We start from the raw sequence: 15,375 nt of genomic DNA, 5'->3' as shown, positions 1-15,375 counted from the left end.
CTGCTCGTACAGTAAAGAATCCTCGTCTGTGGTTATGATTAAACCTTCTTTCCTCAAGACGTAGCGGATGCCCCCGTGTTCCAGTCGCAGGCCTAGGTGTAAAAAGATCTTTGGAAAGGTCTCTGTACTGTCCCCTCATATATTTATACATTGTGATTAGATCCCCCCTAAGCCTTCGTTTTTCCAAACTAAATAACCCCAAGTTTAATAACCTGTCTTGGTATTGCAGCCCACCCATTCCTCTTAATAATCTTGGTGGCTCTTCTCTGCACCCTCTCCAGTTCAGCTATGTCCTTCTTATATATCGGTGACCAGAATTGTACACAGTATTCTAAGTGCGGTCGCACTAGTGACTTGTACAGAGGTAGAACTATATTTTTTTCATGAACACTTATACCTCTTTTAATACATCCCATTATTTTATTAGCCCTGGCAGCAGCTGCCTGACACTGTCCACTAAAGTGAAGTTTACCATCTACCCATCCACCCAAGTCTTTTTCTGTGTCTGTTTTACCCAGTGTTCTACAATTAAGTACATAATCATAAATGTTATTTCCTCTACCCAAGTGCATGATCTTACATTTATCTACATTAAACTTCAATTGCCACTTCTCAGCCCAATCCTCCAATCTACATAAATCTCCCTGTAATATAAAATTATCCTCCTCTGTATTGATTACCCTGCAGAGTTTAGTATCATCTGCAAATATTGAAATTCTACTCCGCATGCCCCCAACAAGGTCATTTATAAATATGTTGAAAAGAAGCGGGCCCAATACTGACCCCTGTGGTACCCCACTATGAACTGAGACCCAGTCAGAGTACGTACCATTAATAACCACCCTTTGTTTCCTATCACTGAGCCAGTTTTTAACCCAGTTACACATATTTTCCCCTATCCCCATTATTCTCATTTTATGTACCAACCTTTTGTGTGGCACCGTATCAAAAGCTTTTGAAAAGTCCATATATACAACATCCACTGCATTTCCCTGGTCCAGGCTTGAACTTACCTCTTCATAGAAGCTGATCAAATTAGTTTGACAGGATCGATCCCTCATAAACCCATGTTGATACTCTGTCATAAGGTTATTTTTCTTGAGATACTCCAGTATAGCATCTCTCAAGAAACCCTCAAGGATTTTACCAACCGTAGAGGTTAAACTTACCGGCCTATAATTTCCCGGCTCAGTTTTTGTCCCCTTTTTGAATATTGGCACCACATTTGCTATGCGCCAGTCCTGCGGTACCGACCCTGTTATTAAGGAATCTGAGAAGATTAAAAATAATGGTCTATCTATCACAGAACTCAATTCATGTAGTACTCTGGGGTTTATGCCATCCGGGCCCGGAGATTTGTCAACCTTAGTGATTTCGAGGCGGCGGCGTACTTCCTGCTGGGTTAAGCAGGTAATATTCAAGGGTGAATTTATGGTATCACTGGTCATGTCATCTGCCATGGCATTTTCTTGTATAAAAACCGTAGAAAAAAAGTCATTCAGCAGGTTGGCTTTACCCTCATCCCCTTCCACCATTTCACCAAGACTATTTTTAAGGGGGCCAACACTATCGCTTTTCAGTTTTTTACTGTTTATGTAGTTAAAGAATATTTTAGGATTATTTTTACTTTCTCTCGCAATGAGTCTCTCTGTCTCAAACTTAGCTAACTTAATTTGCTTTTTACATATTGTATTTAATTTTCTATAATTATATAATGCCTCATCACTACCTACCCTCTTTAATTCTTTTAAGGCTTTCTGTTTTTCTTTTATTGCTTCCCTTACAGCTCTATTTAGCCATAGGGGTTTCCTCCTATTTCTAGCATGTTTGTTCCCATAGGGTATATTTTCTGCACAAGCCCTATTCAGGATGCTCATAAAAGTCTCCCATTTGCTTTGTGTACTTTTATTACTTAGTACATCATCCCAGTTTATTGCACTAAGATCATCTCTCAACCGTTTAAAATTTGCTTTCCTGAAGTTTAGTGTCCTTGTAGCCCCTCTACTAGACATCTTACTAAAGAATACATGAAAACTTATTATTTTGTGATCACTATTCCCCAAGTAACCCCCAACTTGTATATTTGATATGCGGTCTGGCCTATTGGTTAGTACAAGGTCTAGTAGTGCTCCCCCTCTTGTGGGGTCCTGTACCATTTGTGAAAGGTAATTATCTTTCATTGTTATCAAAAATATATTTCCTTTGCTCGAACTGCAAGTTTCTGTTCCCCAATTTATATCAGGATAGTTAAAGTCCCCCATAATAATTACCTCTCCGAGACTCGCTGCTTTATCAATTTGCTTTATGAGGAGATTCTCTACCTCTTCCATAATATTCGGCGTCTTATAAAACACCCCTATCAGTATTTTATTATTCATTCTCCCCCCCCCCTTATCTCCACCCATAGGGACTCTACATTCTCAGTACCCTCACATATGTTGTCACGCAGGATGGGTTTTAAGGATGATTTTACATATAGACACACACCTCCCCCTCGCTTATTTGTACGGTCATTCCTGAATAGGCTATAACCCTGTAAATTAACAGCCCAGTCATAGCTCTCATCCAGCCATGTCTCTGATATCCCCACTATATCATAATTTTCTTCCAACAATATTAATTCTAATTCCTCCACCTTATTTGTGAGGCTTCGGGCATTAGTGTACATGCACGTTACGTATGACTCTGTACCTGTATTCCTGCTTACTGTATTAACTGTCCTAACCCTTCCCCCCGTACCACCCCCAATTTCATTACTTGTGCCCTGGTCACTATCTGCACTACATTCCCCTTCTATAAAGTGAATACCCTCACCCCCCATTCCTAGTTTAAACACTCCTCCAACCTTCTAGCCATTTTCTGCCCCAGCAGAGCTGCACCTTCCCCATTAAGATGCAGCCCATCCCTAGCATAGAATCTGTAGCCAACTGAAAAGTCGGCCCAATTCTCCAGGAACCCAAAACCCTCTTTCCTACACCAATTCCTGAGCCACCTGTTAACCTCCCTGATCTCTCTTTGCCTCTCTGGTGTGGCTCGTGGCACAGGAAGTATTTCCGAAAATACCACCTTTGAGGTCCATGCTTTAAGCTTACAACCTAATTCCCTGAAATCATCTTTAAGGACCTTCCACCTACCTCTAACCTTGTCATTTGTGCCAATGTGTACAATGACCGCTGGGTCCTCCCCAGCCCCTCCCAGTAATCTGTCAACCCGATCAGCGATGTGCCGAACTCGAGTGCCAGGAAGACAACACACTGTTCGGCGATCCCTGTCTTTGTGACAGATTGCCCTATCTGTCCCCCTAATAATTGAGTCCCCCACTACCAGTACCTGCCTTGCCTGCCCTGCACTCCTATTCCACCCCTTACTGGAGCAGACACTCCTCTGGCGTTCAGAGGTCATGCCTTGCTGCAGCAATGCTACCCCTGTAATGACATCCCCCTCATCTGCCAAGTTTGCAAACCTATTGGGGTGTGTCAGTTCAGGACTAGCCTTCCTAGCACTTTTCCCTTTACCCCCCTTTCTAACTGTCACCCAGCTACCTACCTCACCGTCCTGCCGCTCCCTACTACGATCCTCCCCCACATCTGACCCAGCAAGCTGCTGCTCAGTGAGCAGCACACTCCTTTCCATATTGCTAATGCATCTCAGAGTTGCCAGCTGCTCATTTAGATCCAGTATCTGGGCTTCCAAATGTGCAACTTGCTCACATCTCGAACAACAGTATGCACCCTCGAATGGCTTTTCAAGGACTGCATACATGAGACAAGATGTACACTGGATCGCATTAGCAATAGTGGAGCACATTTTCTAATGGGGATAGCACTAAACAAATGTTAAGTAATTAAACAACTAAATACAAACAATTCTACTCACACTTACTTTTGCTCACACTTTGCTCACTCACGCTCACAATGAAGAAGACAGGCTAAAATTCGCTCGCCGCTAGGCGCGCGGTTTTCAGAAGTCTTCCTTCCGGCTGTAACGGCCAAAACCCGGTTCTCCTTGAGCTCGCGGTGACTCTTCACTTATCCCAGAAGGCACTGGGAATATGCAAATTATCCTCGCAAGACTCCTTCCCTGGCTTTCAGAAGTCTTCCTTCCGGCTGTAACGGCCAAAACCCGGTTCTCCTTGAGCTCGCGGTGACTCTTCACTTATCCCAGAAGGAACTGGGAATATGCAAATTATCCTCGCAAGACTCCTTCCCGAGTACTCCTTCTCCTTCCTTCTATCTATGCGAGTAAAATCGGTCCGACTGGGCTGAAAAAAACTCGGCTGATTTTAGTTCACGTTAGGTGCGAGTGCAACGCAAGTGCGATGCTTTTTGCTCGCGTGTGTGTTGCGATTGCGATGCTAGTTTCATGCAACATCTTAATTATATAAAAGCTATTACACATGTGTCATTTAATTAACCTATGGGAATGTGCTGTCACATTCATCTAATGAGCGAAGTTACTGCCTCACTCGCAAATGTGAACGGTTGTGCGCGTGTGTGATGCTACTTTTAATCCCCTTCCATAGGAAATCATTGGGACAAATGGTGCGAGAAACTCGCAAAAAAGCAGCATGCTGCGATTTTTTTCTCGGTCCGATTTGGACTGAGAGAAAAATCGCAGATGAGAGCTGAATCATTGACTAACATGTGTCCGATTTCAATGCGAGTTTTTCTCGCATTGCTCTACTGCGAGAAACTCGCAAGTGAGAAGCAGCCCTAAGAGAGGGAGAAGTTTCCGACCTAGTACATAAAGTTAAAACCAGAAGTTCATTTACACTATCTAAAAAGACACATATCCCTGTTTTTCTCACCATCTGAAATGAAATCAGAATAAACCTTTCCCGTTTTAGGTAAATTAGGATTACCAAAATCTATTATATAAAGCTGAGTGTATGTGTGTATGTCCGCTAAAGGAATTTGCACCGTTGCATGTACAATCACATAATTTTGCACAGACACTCCATTTGACTCAGGGAACGTCATGGACTATGTTTTGAGGGGAAATTTTAACCCTGCACTTTAGTTATTCGCCAAGAAACCTGCCTCCATTAAAGTCAATGGAGCAGGGAGCCACAATGCAGCCAGACCTTCAGAAGACTGCGCAGGCATGCTCTTGAATGAAATGTTGGCATGTTACAATGCAGACAGGGAAAGAGACAAAAGACAGACAGGGAAAGAGACAAAGAGTCAGACAGACAAGAGATTGGGAGAGAAATAGAGACAGTTACTATCCCGGGCAATGCCGGGTACTACAGCTAGTTATTTATATTTGCCAAATGCCAGAATAGTGAGAGAGAAAGAGAATGTTTTTAAGGCATTTTTATTACTTTTTGCAAAATCAAAAGTTTCATACATTTCATTAGTATTTGATACCATTGCCCTTAAACTGTATGACTTGGTTCAAACGTTTTGGATCTCTTTCCACAAGCTTCTCACAATAGTTGGTAGAAATTTGGGCCCATTCCTCCTGACAGAACGGGGATAACTCAGCCATGTTTGTAGGTCGCCTTGCTAGCACCTGCCTTTTCAGCTTTGCCCATAAATTTTCAATAGCATTGAAATCAGGGTTTTGTGATGGCCACTCCAAAACTCCTTAAGCCACTTTGTAACCAGTTTGGCAGTATACTTTCGATCATTGTCCATTTGGAAGACCCATTTCCGCCCAAGTTTTAAAGAAGTTGTCAGAGATAAACTCCAAATATTTTTTTTTAAGCTATTTTGTGCTGTATCGTCATCTAAAACATTCCTACATTATTTATTTTTTTTATTTTCTAACTTTTGTTCCTCTTAAATTATCACTTTATTTACCTGCAGCTCAAGCAAACTTGACTTTTTCCTTTCCTTGGTTGCCAAACCTCAGTCAGAGCTGGCACCGCCCAGCCTCTGTGTCCAGCCCCGCCTTCTGCATACTCATTGGCTGTCCGTATTCTGCTCAGCACTGATGGCTCCAGCATGGGAAATAACAGAGCAGTGATACTATCTCTCATCTGTGACTCACAATCCCCTCACATCACATCCACCGCACATATAATGTAGTAATGTGCCCCATCCTTGTCCCCATAATATAGTAATGTGCCCATCCTATACTATTGTGCTTCATGCTTTTTGGTCTTCCTATAGCAATGTCCCCTTTCCTGGTCCTCTTCTTGTAGCAATGCTCCATCCTGTAGTTGTGTTCCCTATTGTGCCATTTTCACATGCAAAAATAACACAAATTCTTCTCACCTGTCCTCGTTCCCTCAGTGCCCTGTTTCCTGCTGCTTGAACGGTGCAGGAGCCGCCGCTGACAGCACTTTATATCAGAGGACAGATTCCCAGGTGCTGTGCTCTCTATACAGCTTCTTCAGTGATCAGCTGCTGACCTCTGTTTGGCCGGCGACTGATCATTGCAGTGGAAAAAAATGCAAATTGTAATTTTTCACTATTCAACCCAACCCAGTTATCCAAAAAAGATGAACACAAACATGTTTTTCAATAAACACTCCCTGAAACGTTCCCATGTTTACCACTGTGTAAAATAAAAACAACAAAAAACATGCAGCTCCGCTGTAGTCCAAAAAAGAATATCTGAAAAACAAACAAAGATACAAACACAGAGAAATAAAAACCCATACCATCATACACCTCTTTAGTCAAAAGAAAAATCACAGCTCATTCAATGTAGTCCAAAGTGAATCTGAGTGGCCTGGTGACCCAGTAACCTTGAAGAGCGGTAACGTTACTGATGCCATGGCTCTTCAGATACGCCAAGTCTTGCACAGCGTGACCTGCAGTTGGCTATAAGCAAAGTCTATCGGGTGTCAGAGCGATGCTCCATAGACCTTTTTTGTTCATCGGATTTGCGGGGATTACTGGTTTAGTAATGGGAGTGTCTAATAGACCCCTTTCCATTACTAACTCCTGGGCTTGATGCCAGCTATCAAGTCACAACTGACATCAATCCCATAAACCATTACTCCAGAGTTGGAGCATTTAATGTGGTGTACCACTTCTGGTGTGGCTGTGAACTGCAATTTTTAGGCTGGGAAGGGCCAAATAGCCATGGTCCTTCCCGGCCTGAAAATAGCTCACAACTGTCTACTTTACCTTGGCTGGTTTTTAAAAATTGGGGGGACCCCATGCCGCTGTTTTTAATTATTTATTTGGTTAATAGGCTTTACAGCTATCTATCTTTGCACACCTCTAACACATAAAAAAACCCCATTGTGCCATGTGTGTTTCACCCTTACCCCACCGATACATGTCTTACTGATCAGACATGTACACACGGGTGTTCAAAACAGGCTGTGCTACACTTGCGTGGTTGTTTTTTTGTTTGTTTCTTTTACGGGTGTGACCATCAGTGTTGTGGACAACGTTGAATAGCGGCGATAACATCTCCGAAGATCGAAACAACCATCTCAGTTTGTGTTCTCCAGGTCTTGGCTAACCCTAGTAGCTGAAACCCCGGAGACTTTTCTGAGGGGTGCTATGCGCTTATTCCGTTCCACCAATTTAAAACAGCAGTAAGGAGTAAGTGCCTTTTAATGGATGCTGGTTTTAAAACTTATTGGCTCTTGTTAAGGGTTTAAATTCCTCTCCTTGTTCTCGATGGGTACATGTCAGATGCGGCCTGGTAACTATCCCCGAGACCTTATCCCTTTAATCTAAAAGACCAGTGAACTGCTGATGGTCACAGCGCTAAGACATTATTGGAGCGGAGTTTTGTTTTATAAACACTTCAGAGGTTTCCCCGTGAGACACATTGCCTGGAGCAGTTAGCATATTGTCAGCATTAAGTGTTCCTAGCATTGGACTCCCAAATAGGATTTGAATGAGGTCAATTAGAAAGACCCTGAAAAAATTTAAATACTTCACCATTTATTTTTCTTTTTTTTTCCCCTGGCTTTAGCTTTTGGAAGGCTTTTCCAGAAGCCTGCAATCAATGTGACACTGTTTATGCACCCGGGATCCTGTTGGATTTTCACACTTCATGTTTATCAACTGCTTGATTGAATCTGTCAACAATCAATTGTATGGAAAAAGCAGAACACCATATACAGCCTATTTAAGGTAAAGCTTTACAGCAATTGTTGTATTTATTCAATACAGTTAAATAAAATGGACCAACTTAACCCCTTAACGACCGCCGATACGCCTTTTAACGGCGACAAATTAGGGTACTTCTTCCTATCCGCCCCTTTTTAACGGCGGTCGAAAAAAAGGGTCTAGCGCCCCCAGAGTCGGAAAATTTCCGGGGTCTCAGCTGCCAGGGGTAGCTGAGACCCCGGAGATTACGGTTCGGGCGTTTTTTTTTCATTTAAAGGTACGGTGATCGCCATTATTAACCGAATAACGGCAAGCATGTACCATCAAAATGAAATGCCAGTTTTTAATGGTTTCTCTCACATTTGACGTGATCTAACGGTCAAATGTGAGAGAACTGTCCTTGTCCGGTCCCTCTCGGTCCCCCCCGGTACCTGGGTCTCGTTACCAAGTTCCAACGGCATCCCCCGGCCCCCCTCCTTCTCGTGTCCTTGTAAAATGGCGGGCGCATGCGCAGTTCGACCGCCGAAGTCTGCCTCTTTCCACCTAGCAACGTCAGGAATTAATTTCATTGGTTCCTGACATTTGATCACTGTGGTATAGCCTATCACAGTGATCAAATACCCAAAATATTTTGGAAATGGCAGCATTTGGGTCTGCCTCCCTCTTCTCTCCCTTGTAGTTGATCTGGGAGAGAAGAGAGAGAGACTACATTTGCTGCTGCTTCTTGTCAGAAAAAAAAAACATCAATTTTTATTATAAATCACTCATCCTCATCCCCAATATCCTCACCCAAAATATCCTCCCTTCAAATATCCTCATCACCTCCGTCAGAATCCCCCCTTAGTTAGAATTTTTATTTTAGAATTTTTTTTTTTCTTAGATCAGGGTCAGGATCAGGGTTAGGATCAGGGTTAGGGTTAAAAAAAAAAATCTAAAAAAAAATGCCGAGCAGGCATACATGCTTCTTGCCTCCGGCAGTTCAGGCTCGGATACAGAGTCTGCCTCTGAAATCGAGCGATTTTTGGATAGTGACGACTCGGCTTCCTCCTCGGGATCCGACAGCCCGATGGTAGCGGAGTCGGTCGTCACTGTTGAAACGTCAGAGGCAGGTCCAAGTAGTGCCATTCCCTGGCCACTATGGTATCCTGACCCGTCCTTCTGCCCTCAAATTCCTCCATTTGTAGCAACCCCCGGTATAAATGTAAGTGTCACAAATTTTACCCCATTAGATTTTTTCCATATTTATGTTACCCCAGAAGTCCTCCAATTATTTGCCCACCAAACCAATTTATATGCCCGTCAACATATATCCCAAAATCCTACCTCCATCCATTCCCGCTCCTGGATCCCCACAAATGTCCCCGAACTAAAAAAAATTTTTGGGCATTACTTTTAACATGGGGTTAGTGAAAAAAACTACTCTCCGCTCGTACTGGGCACCAAAAACAGTGCACAGCACCCGTGTTTGCAGCCATCATGACCCGATCCCGATATGAGACCCTTTTACGATTCTTGCATTTTAACGATAATTCCCAAGCCCCCCAAAGAAATGACCCAAACTATGACCGACTTTATAAATTGAGACCCCTAATATCCCTTCTGAAAGCTTGCTTCCTAAATTCCTTATGAGCTACAAGGGCTGTCTGTCCTTCCGCCAATTTATCCCCTTCAAGCGTGCCAAATATGGTATAAAACTATACAAAATGTGCGAAAGCACAACCGGTTTCATGTGTACCTTTCTCATTTACGAGGGGAGGGACCGCCAAATCAACCCCCCATACTGCCCCCAGACAATTGGCATCCCAGGCAAATTTGTCTGGGAGCTAATGACCCCCTTCCTTGAGAAAGGCTATCACGTGTATACCGATAATTACACCAGTGTCCCCCTTTCTAAATCCCTCCAGAGTTGGTCTACCATCACAGTTGGTGTCTAAACGTCTGGAGAATGGTGCGTCCTGCTCACTGGCAAGTGACCATCTTCTTGCCATAAAATGAAGAGACCGCAAGGACGTTTTCATGCTCACCACATTGCATGCGGACACCACTGTGACGGTCAGGGACAGGGGCGCCACCAGGGACAAACAGAAGCCGCTCTGTGTCGCAGACTACAATAAGTTCATGGGAGGTGTAGATCTGTCTGACCAGGTGCTTCAGCCTTATCTAGTGAAGCGGAAAACCAGGACCTGGTACAAAAAGGTAGCAATCTATCTCCTACAGGTTGCTACCTATAATAGCTTCATCCTTTATAAAAAGTCTCAAGGACCACTCTCTTTCCTCCAATACCTGGAGAAAATTATTCAGAGCCTCCTCTTTGACTCGGAGGCACAGGAGGAAGCCTTCGAGTCAGAGGATGTCCGGAGACTGTCTGAGCGTCATTTAATTCGCCCCATCCCTTCCACTCCCACCCAATTGTATCCCCAAAAAAGATGCCATGTTTGTAGAAAGCACGGCACAAGGAGCGATTCCCGGTACTGCCTCATGTGCCCCTCCCAACCAGGCCTTTGCATCTCCCCCTGTTTTGAAACCTACCACACATCCCACAATTATTAATTGGCATAAATAAATTACACCAAACTGTGTGGTAGCAGCTTTTTTTTTAATTTTGCAAATACTTTACTTTTATATTTCTGTTTAGTGGGCCCCAGTAATTTTTTTTTCTTGGACTAGTAATATAGAGAAAAATGTCAACAGTAAAACACATTTTACCCCATTTCACAATTAATTCCAGGACTTTATCATCACATACCAAACAATTATTCAGACAAAACCCAGTCCACGTGCCCACGTCTTTAGACTCCACAGTGTGGACCCCACTAATGTTCTTGAAAAGTCTCATCATTTGACAACTTTCCAGGACTTCATTTACATTACATTTTTTTTTACCAATTATTTTAGTTTGACTCATATTACCACTAGGTCTTGCTACACAAAACTTTTCTTTGCATTTATCTTGGTATTATGGGCATGATCATTTTATTGGAGGATCCCCTAACAATGATGCTGTTCCGTATTCATACACTATGAGCTTTACTGCAGGGTTCTTGCCGAACCACCTGCACCGAACAATACTTTCAGAATTCTGTAACGGATTGGTCGTTTTGTGCACATAGCGGTTCCTACCTTGGCGGGCAGGAGGCTGTTATGGTGTACCATGTCGCTTGGTACATTTGTCCCTCATATAGGGTTTGATGGAGCTAAGAAGACATTGTACGACCAGTTATTTGGAAAATAAAGCTGTCCTTCTGGCCCTGCTGGTGTTCTGTCATCTTTGGCACACTCAGGTTTGCCACATAGTGGCTGCTTACTCCTCCACATTTGAACATTTTGCCCTTCTGTCCAATAAAGTTTATTCTTCCTTCTACAACTGTTTTGTTAGCAAGACCAAGTTCAGTAAATGTGTTTTTAGGGGCATGCCGCCCTTTGTGAGTAATAATGCCTGGAAGGATTTTCTTGTTTGGTAGTACAATGTCTCTGTAAGCTTTGAATAGGTTCTGGGATTCCATCAGTTTTACCCTGAAGACCAAATGGTGCACCATCTATAATAGGCATCAGCTGCATAAAAAATTGTGTCAAACTACTCCCTACCTCTGTAAACAAATACATTACAGGGTATAACTTACAAAGACATTTATGGGGTTTTTCTGTTCTTCAAACCCAAAAGCTCTGCAAATTATGAGAATATATTCCAAATTCAGCCAAATTTGCTTTCCCAAATTCAAATATTGCTCCTTTCGTTCCGAGCCCTCCCATTTGCCCGTACAGAGGTTTCTCGCCACATGTGGGGTATCGGCGCGCTCATAAGAAAGTGGGTAACAAAGTGTGAGGTCCAAAGTTTTGGCGCTACCGCTTGAAAAAGTGAGAAAATTGATGCTAAAGCAACATTTTTGCTAAAAAAACTGAAAATTTTCAATATGACAACCTAATGTTATCAAATTCTGTGAAGTACCTGTTAGTCCAAAATACTCACTATAGCCCTAGATAGAAGCCTTAAGGTGTCTAGTTTCCAAAATGGATTCACTTGAGGGGGGTTTCTGCTGTTTAGGTTCCTTAGGGGACCTGTAAATGCAACATGGTGCCTGCAATCTGTTTCTGCCAAATTTGCTTTAAAAAATTCAAATATTGCTCCTTTCGTTCCAAGCTCTACCATTTGCCCGTACAGAGGTTTCTTGCCACATGTGGGGTATCGGTGTGCTCATAAGAAAGTGGGTAACAAAGTGTGAGGTCCAATTTTTGGTGTTACCTCTTGAAAAAGTAAGAAAATTAGTGCTAAAGCAACATTTTTAGGTAAAATGTTAATTTTTTTTTTTTTTTCATTCCACATTATTTTAGTTCCTGTGAGGCACCTGAAGGGTTAATCAAATTCTTTGATGTGGTTTTGAGTACCTTGAGGGGTGCAGATTTTAGAATGGGGTCACTTTTGGGTATTTTCTGTCACCTAGGCCTCTCAAAGTCACTTCAAATGGGATGTGGTCCCTAAAAAAATGGTTTTGTAAATTTTCCTGAAAAAATGGGAAATTGCTGATGAACTTTGAACCCTTATAACTTCCTAACCCCAAAAAATTTTGTTTCAAAAATTGCGCTGATGTAAAGTAGACATGTGGGAAATGTTATTTATTAACTATTTTGTGTGACATAACTCTCTGGTTTATGGGCATAAAAATTAAAAGTTTCTTTTGTCAAATTTCAGATTTTTTCACAAATAAAAAAAAAAATATCATCCTAAATTTACCTCTAACATGAAGCCCAATATGTCACGAAAAAACAATCTTAGAATCACCAATATACGTTGAAGCGTTCCAGAGTTATAACCTTATAAAGGGACACTGGTCAAAATTACAAAAAATGGCCTGGGCATTAAGTACAAAACTGGCTTCATCCTTAAGGGGTTAAATAAATTTGGAATTTGCTATGTTATTACTGCCCATGTGCTATCTTACTGCTTTAATGCTCCCCTTTATGTAGACAAATAGAAGTACTATAATAATACCCTTTTTGTACAAGAATATATTCTTAGGCTGGAATCACACTTGCGAGTGTAAAATCGCTCCGATTCTCATGCTGGAAAGTCGGACGATTTTAGTTCAGTTTTCATCAGTGTGCTGTCAGTGTGCAATCAGTTTTTACCTTCAGCAGCTGCTACTAATGTAATGTTGTGTACAGAAGCATTTACAGTGTTCTCTGCCACATGCGTGAAATGTATTGAGAAAAACGGATGTCACTAGGATTGTGTATGTGCTGTCCGTGTGACATCCATTTTTTTTTTCACGCACACATAGACTTGCATTGAAGAGACTCGTGCGAGAAACTCACCAAAACGCAGCATGCTGCGATTTTTTTTTTTTTCTCAGTCTGATTTGGACTGAGAAAAAAATAGATGGGAGCTGCCTCATTGATTAACATTGGTCCGAGTGCAATGCGAGATTTTCTCGCATTGCACTCATGTGAGTTAATCGCAAGTGTGAAGCCGGCCTAAGGCTGAGGTCAGACGAGCATAAATTTCTCCACTCTGAGACCGTGGAAATCTGACTGCACTCTGATGTCATCCAAGTGCAGTCCAATGATTTCCAAGCACCAATAGACTTGAATGGGTGCACGCCATCCGATGTGCGCTGCTACTCTCAGTATGCTGTTTTTTAGGTTTTTTTTTTACTTTTTCCTCACGCCAAATCTGTATGGGGGGGGGGAGCTGAACGGTACTGCTCTGTAATGTAACATGGGCCTTAGTGCTATCTTGTAAAACATCAGAAAGCACTTGTCCAAATAATATGGTGGCGTGAGCAAGTGCTTATACTGCTATGTACAAGAGTATAACTACTATAGTACTGCCTCCTATGTACAAGAATATAACTACTCTAAGACTATGTGCGCACTTTGCGTTTTTTTCATGCATTTCCGCAGCGTTTTGAGCTGCAGCGTTTTAATGCAAAAATGCATGTGTTTTGATTTCCAAGCAGTCTATGGGAAATAGGCATATTGCGTGCGCACTATGCGTCCAAAAACGCTGCGTTTTTTGTGACAAAAATGTGTCAAAATCGTTGCGTTTGAAGAAGCAACATGTCAATTGTTTTGAGCGTTTTGGCATCGTTTTGCTAACATTGAAGTCAATGAGAATTATCAAAACGCAACCTAATACAAATTTCTCGCGTTTTTCATGCTTTTTTATGCTAAACGCATGCTATTTTGTCAAAATCAAAGCATGCGTTTTTGGCATTATAGTGAGGTCAAGCGGTTTCCTTTTGCCCTCACATCCAGGCCGACTTAAAAAAATGAGCCAAACAATACTTGTACTTTATTTTGAACATAATTATTAAATCTCATTAATCATTTTCGGTAAATTATCATTATAGTGTATGATTTAAATTTTTATTTTTTTTTAATTTTTTTCCTACTGTTTGAATGTTCAAACTTTAATTAGTTGTCTATTTGTAATGAAAACGCATCTCATTTTAAGCACTAAAAATGCATGTAAAACGCGGTCAAAACGCTAGAAAAACGCATGCGTATTTCCTGCGTATATGTGGTCAAAATCAAATTTGACAATGACAAATTCTGCCAGAGGATGCGTTCATTTCTGCAAGTTACTGAATGCAACGTACGCACATACACTAATGTGTCCGCAGCCTTAGGCTAGTGCATGCGATAGCAACGGATGCGATATGTTAATGACCCCCGGCTCAGGCTCTGCTGCGAGTGTCAGCCGAGTGTCATGCGACTGACCCAATCTTGCTATCGGGTTACAGCTGCGAAGTTGAGGGTGGGCGTTGCGGAAGAGAGGGAGGGGTTAATCCCCCATCTCCTCCATTGTCAGCCTGTGCGTATATTGCACTGCACTGGGATAACATCCGAGTGCAGTCCAATTTTTCACTCGCACCCATTCACTTGAATGGGTGTGAGTGATATGACTCTCGCAGACAATCGCTGCATGCTGCGATTTTGTTCCTCAGTCCGTTTAGGGATGAGAAAACAAATCGCTGATCTGAGCTGCAGCATTGTCTAACATGGGGCTGAGTGCAATGCGAGATTTTCTCGCATTGCACTTGTCTGATTTATACGCCCGTGTAAGCCTGCCCTAAGGCCAGAGTCACACTTGTGAGAGACTCGCGCGAGTCTTACATCACATCACATTACCTGGCACAGCTGCACACTCTCCTGACAGGAGCGGGTCGGCTGCATGTATTTCTATGCAGCTGAGACACTCCTGTCCGGAGGGTAGGCCGTTCCGGGTGATGCGATGCACGACAAACACTACTTTCTTGCCTCTTATGCATAAAAATAAATGACTTGGGTTTAGTGATTAACATTGACCTCATTGCAGTTTCATCTATCAAAAGGTGGGATACTCTTGGCAGTA

The 15,375-nt window shown here is 42.4% G+C and overlaps 1 protein-coding gene across 4 annotated transcripts in view; it reads left to right on the top strand.

The window, feature by feature from the left end:
* SPO11 (SPO11 initiator of meiotic double strand breaks) overlaps nucleotides 1–15,375 on the top strand; it is a 142,928-nt gene that overhangs the window by 47,158 nt on the left and 80,395 nt on the right. For 3 of the 4 annotated variants that reach the window (XM_075347831.1, XM_075347829.1, XM_075347830.1), the window contains one exon: nucleotides 7,888–8,048. The exons of the other annotated variant lie outside the window; for it this stretch is intronic. In XM_075347831.1, coding sequence (XP_075203946.1) covers nucleotides 7,969–8,048 — 80 coding nt within the window. In that variant the 5' untranslated portion in view covers nucleotides 7,888–7,968. The remainder of the gene's footprint in view (nucleotides 1–7,887; nucleotides 8,049–15,375) is intronic. 4 annotated transcript variants of the gene reach the window in all.

Source organism: Anomaloglossus baeobatrachus, chromosome 5 (genome assembly GCF_048569485.1).
Source record: "Anomaloglossus baeobatrachus isolate aAnoBae1 chromosome 5, aAnoBae1.hap1, whole genome shotgun sequence".
NCBI classification, from domain to species: Eukaryota; Metazoa; Chordata; class Amphibia; order Anura; family Aromobatidae; genus Anomaloglossus; species Anomaloglossus baeobatrachus.
Note: the sequence above shows the minus strand (reverse complement) of the source record. Positions and strands in the feature narration are given on the sequence as shown.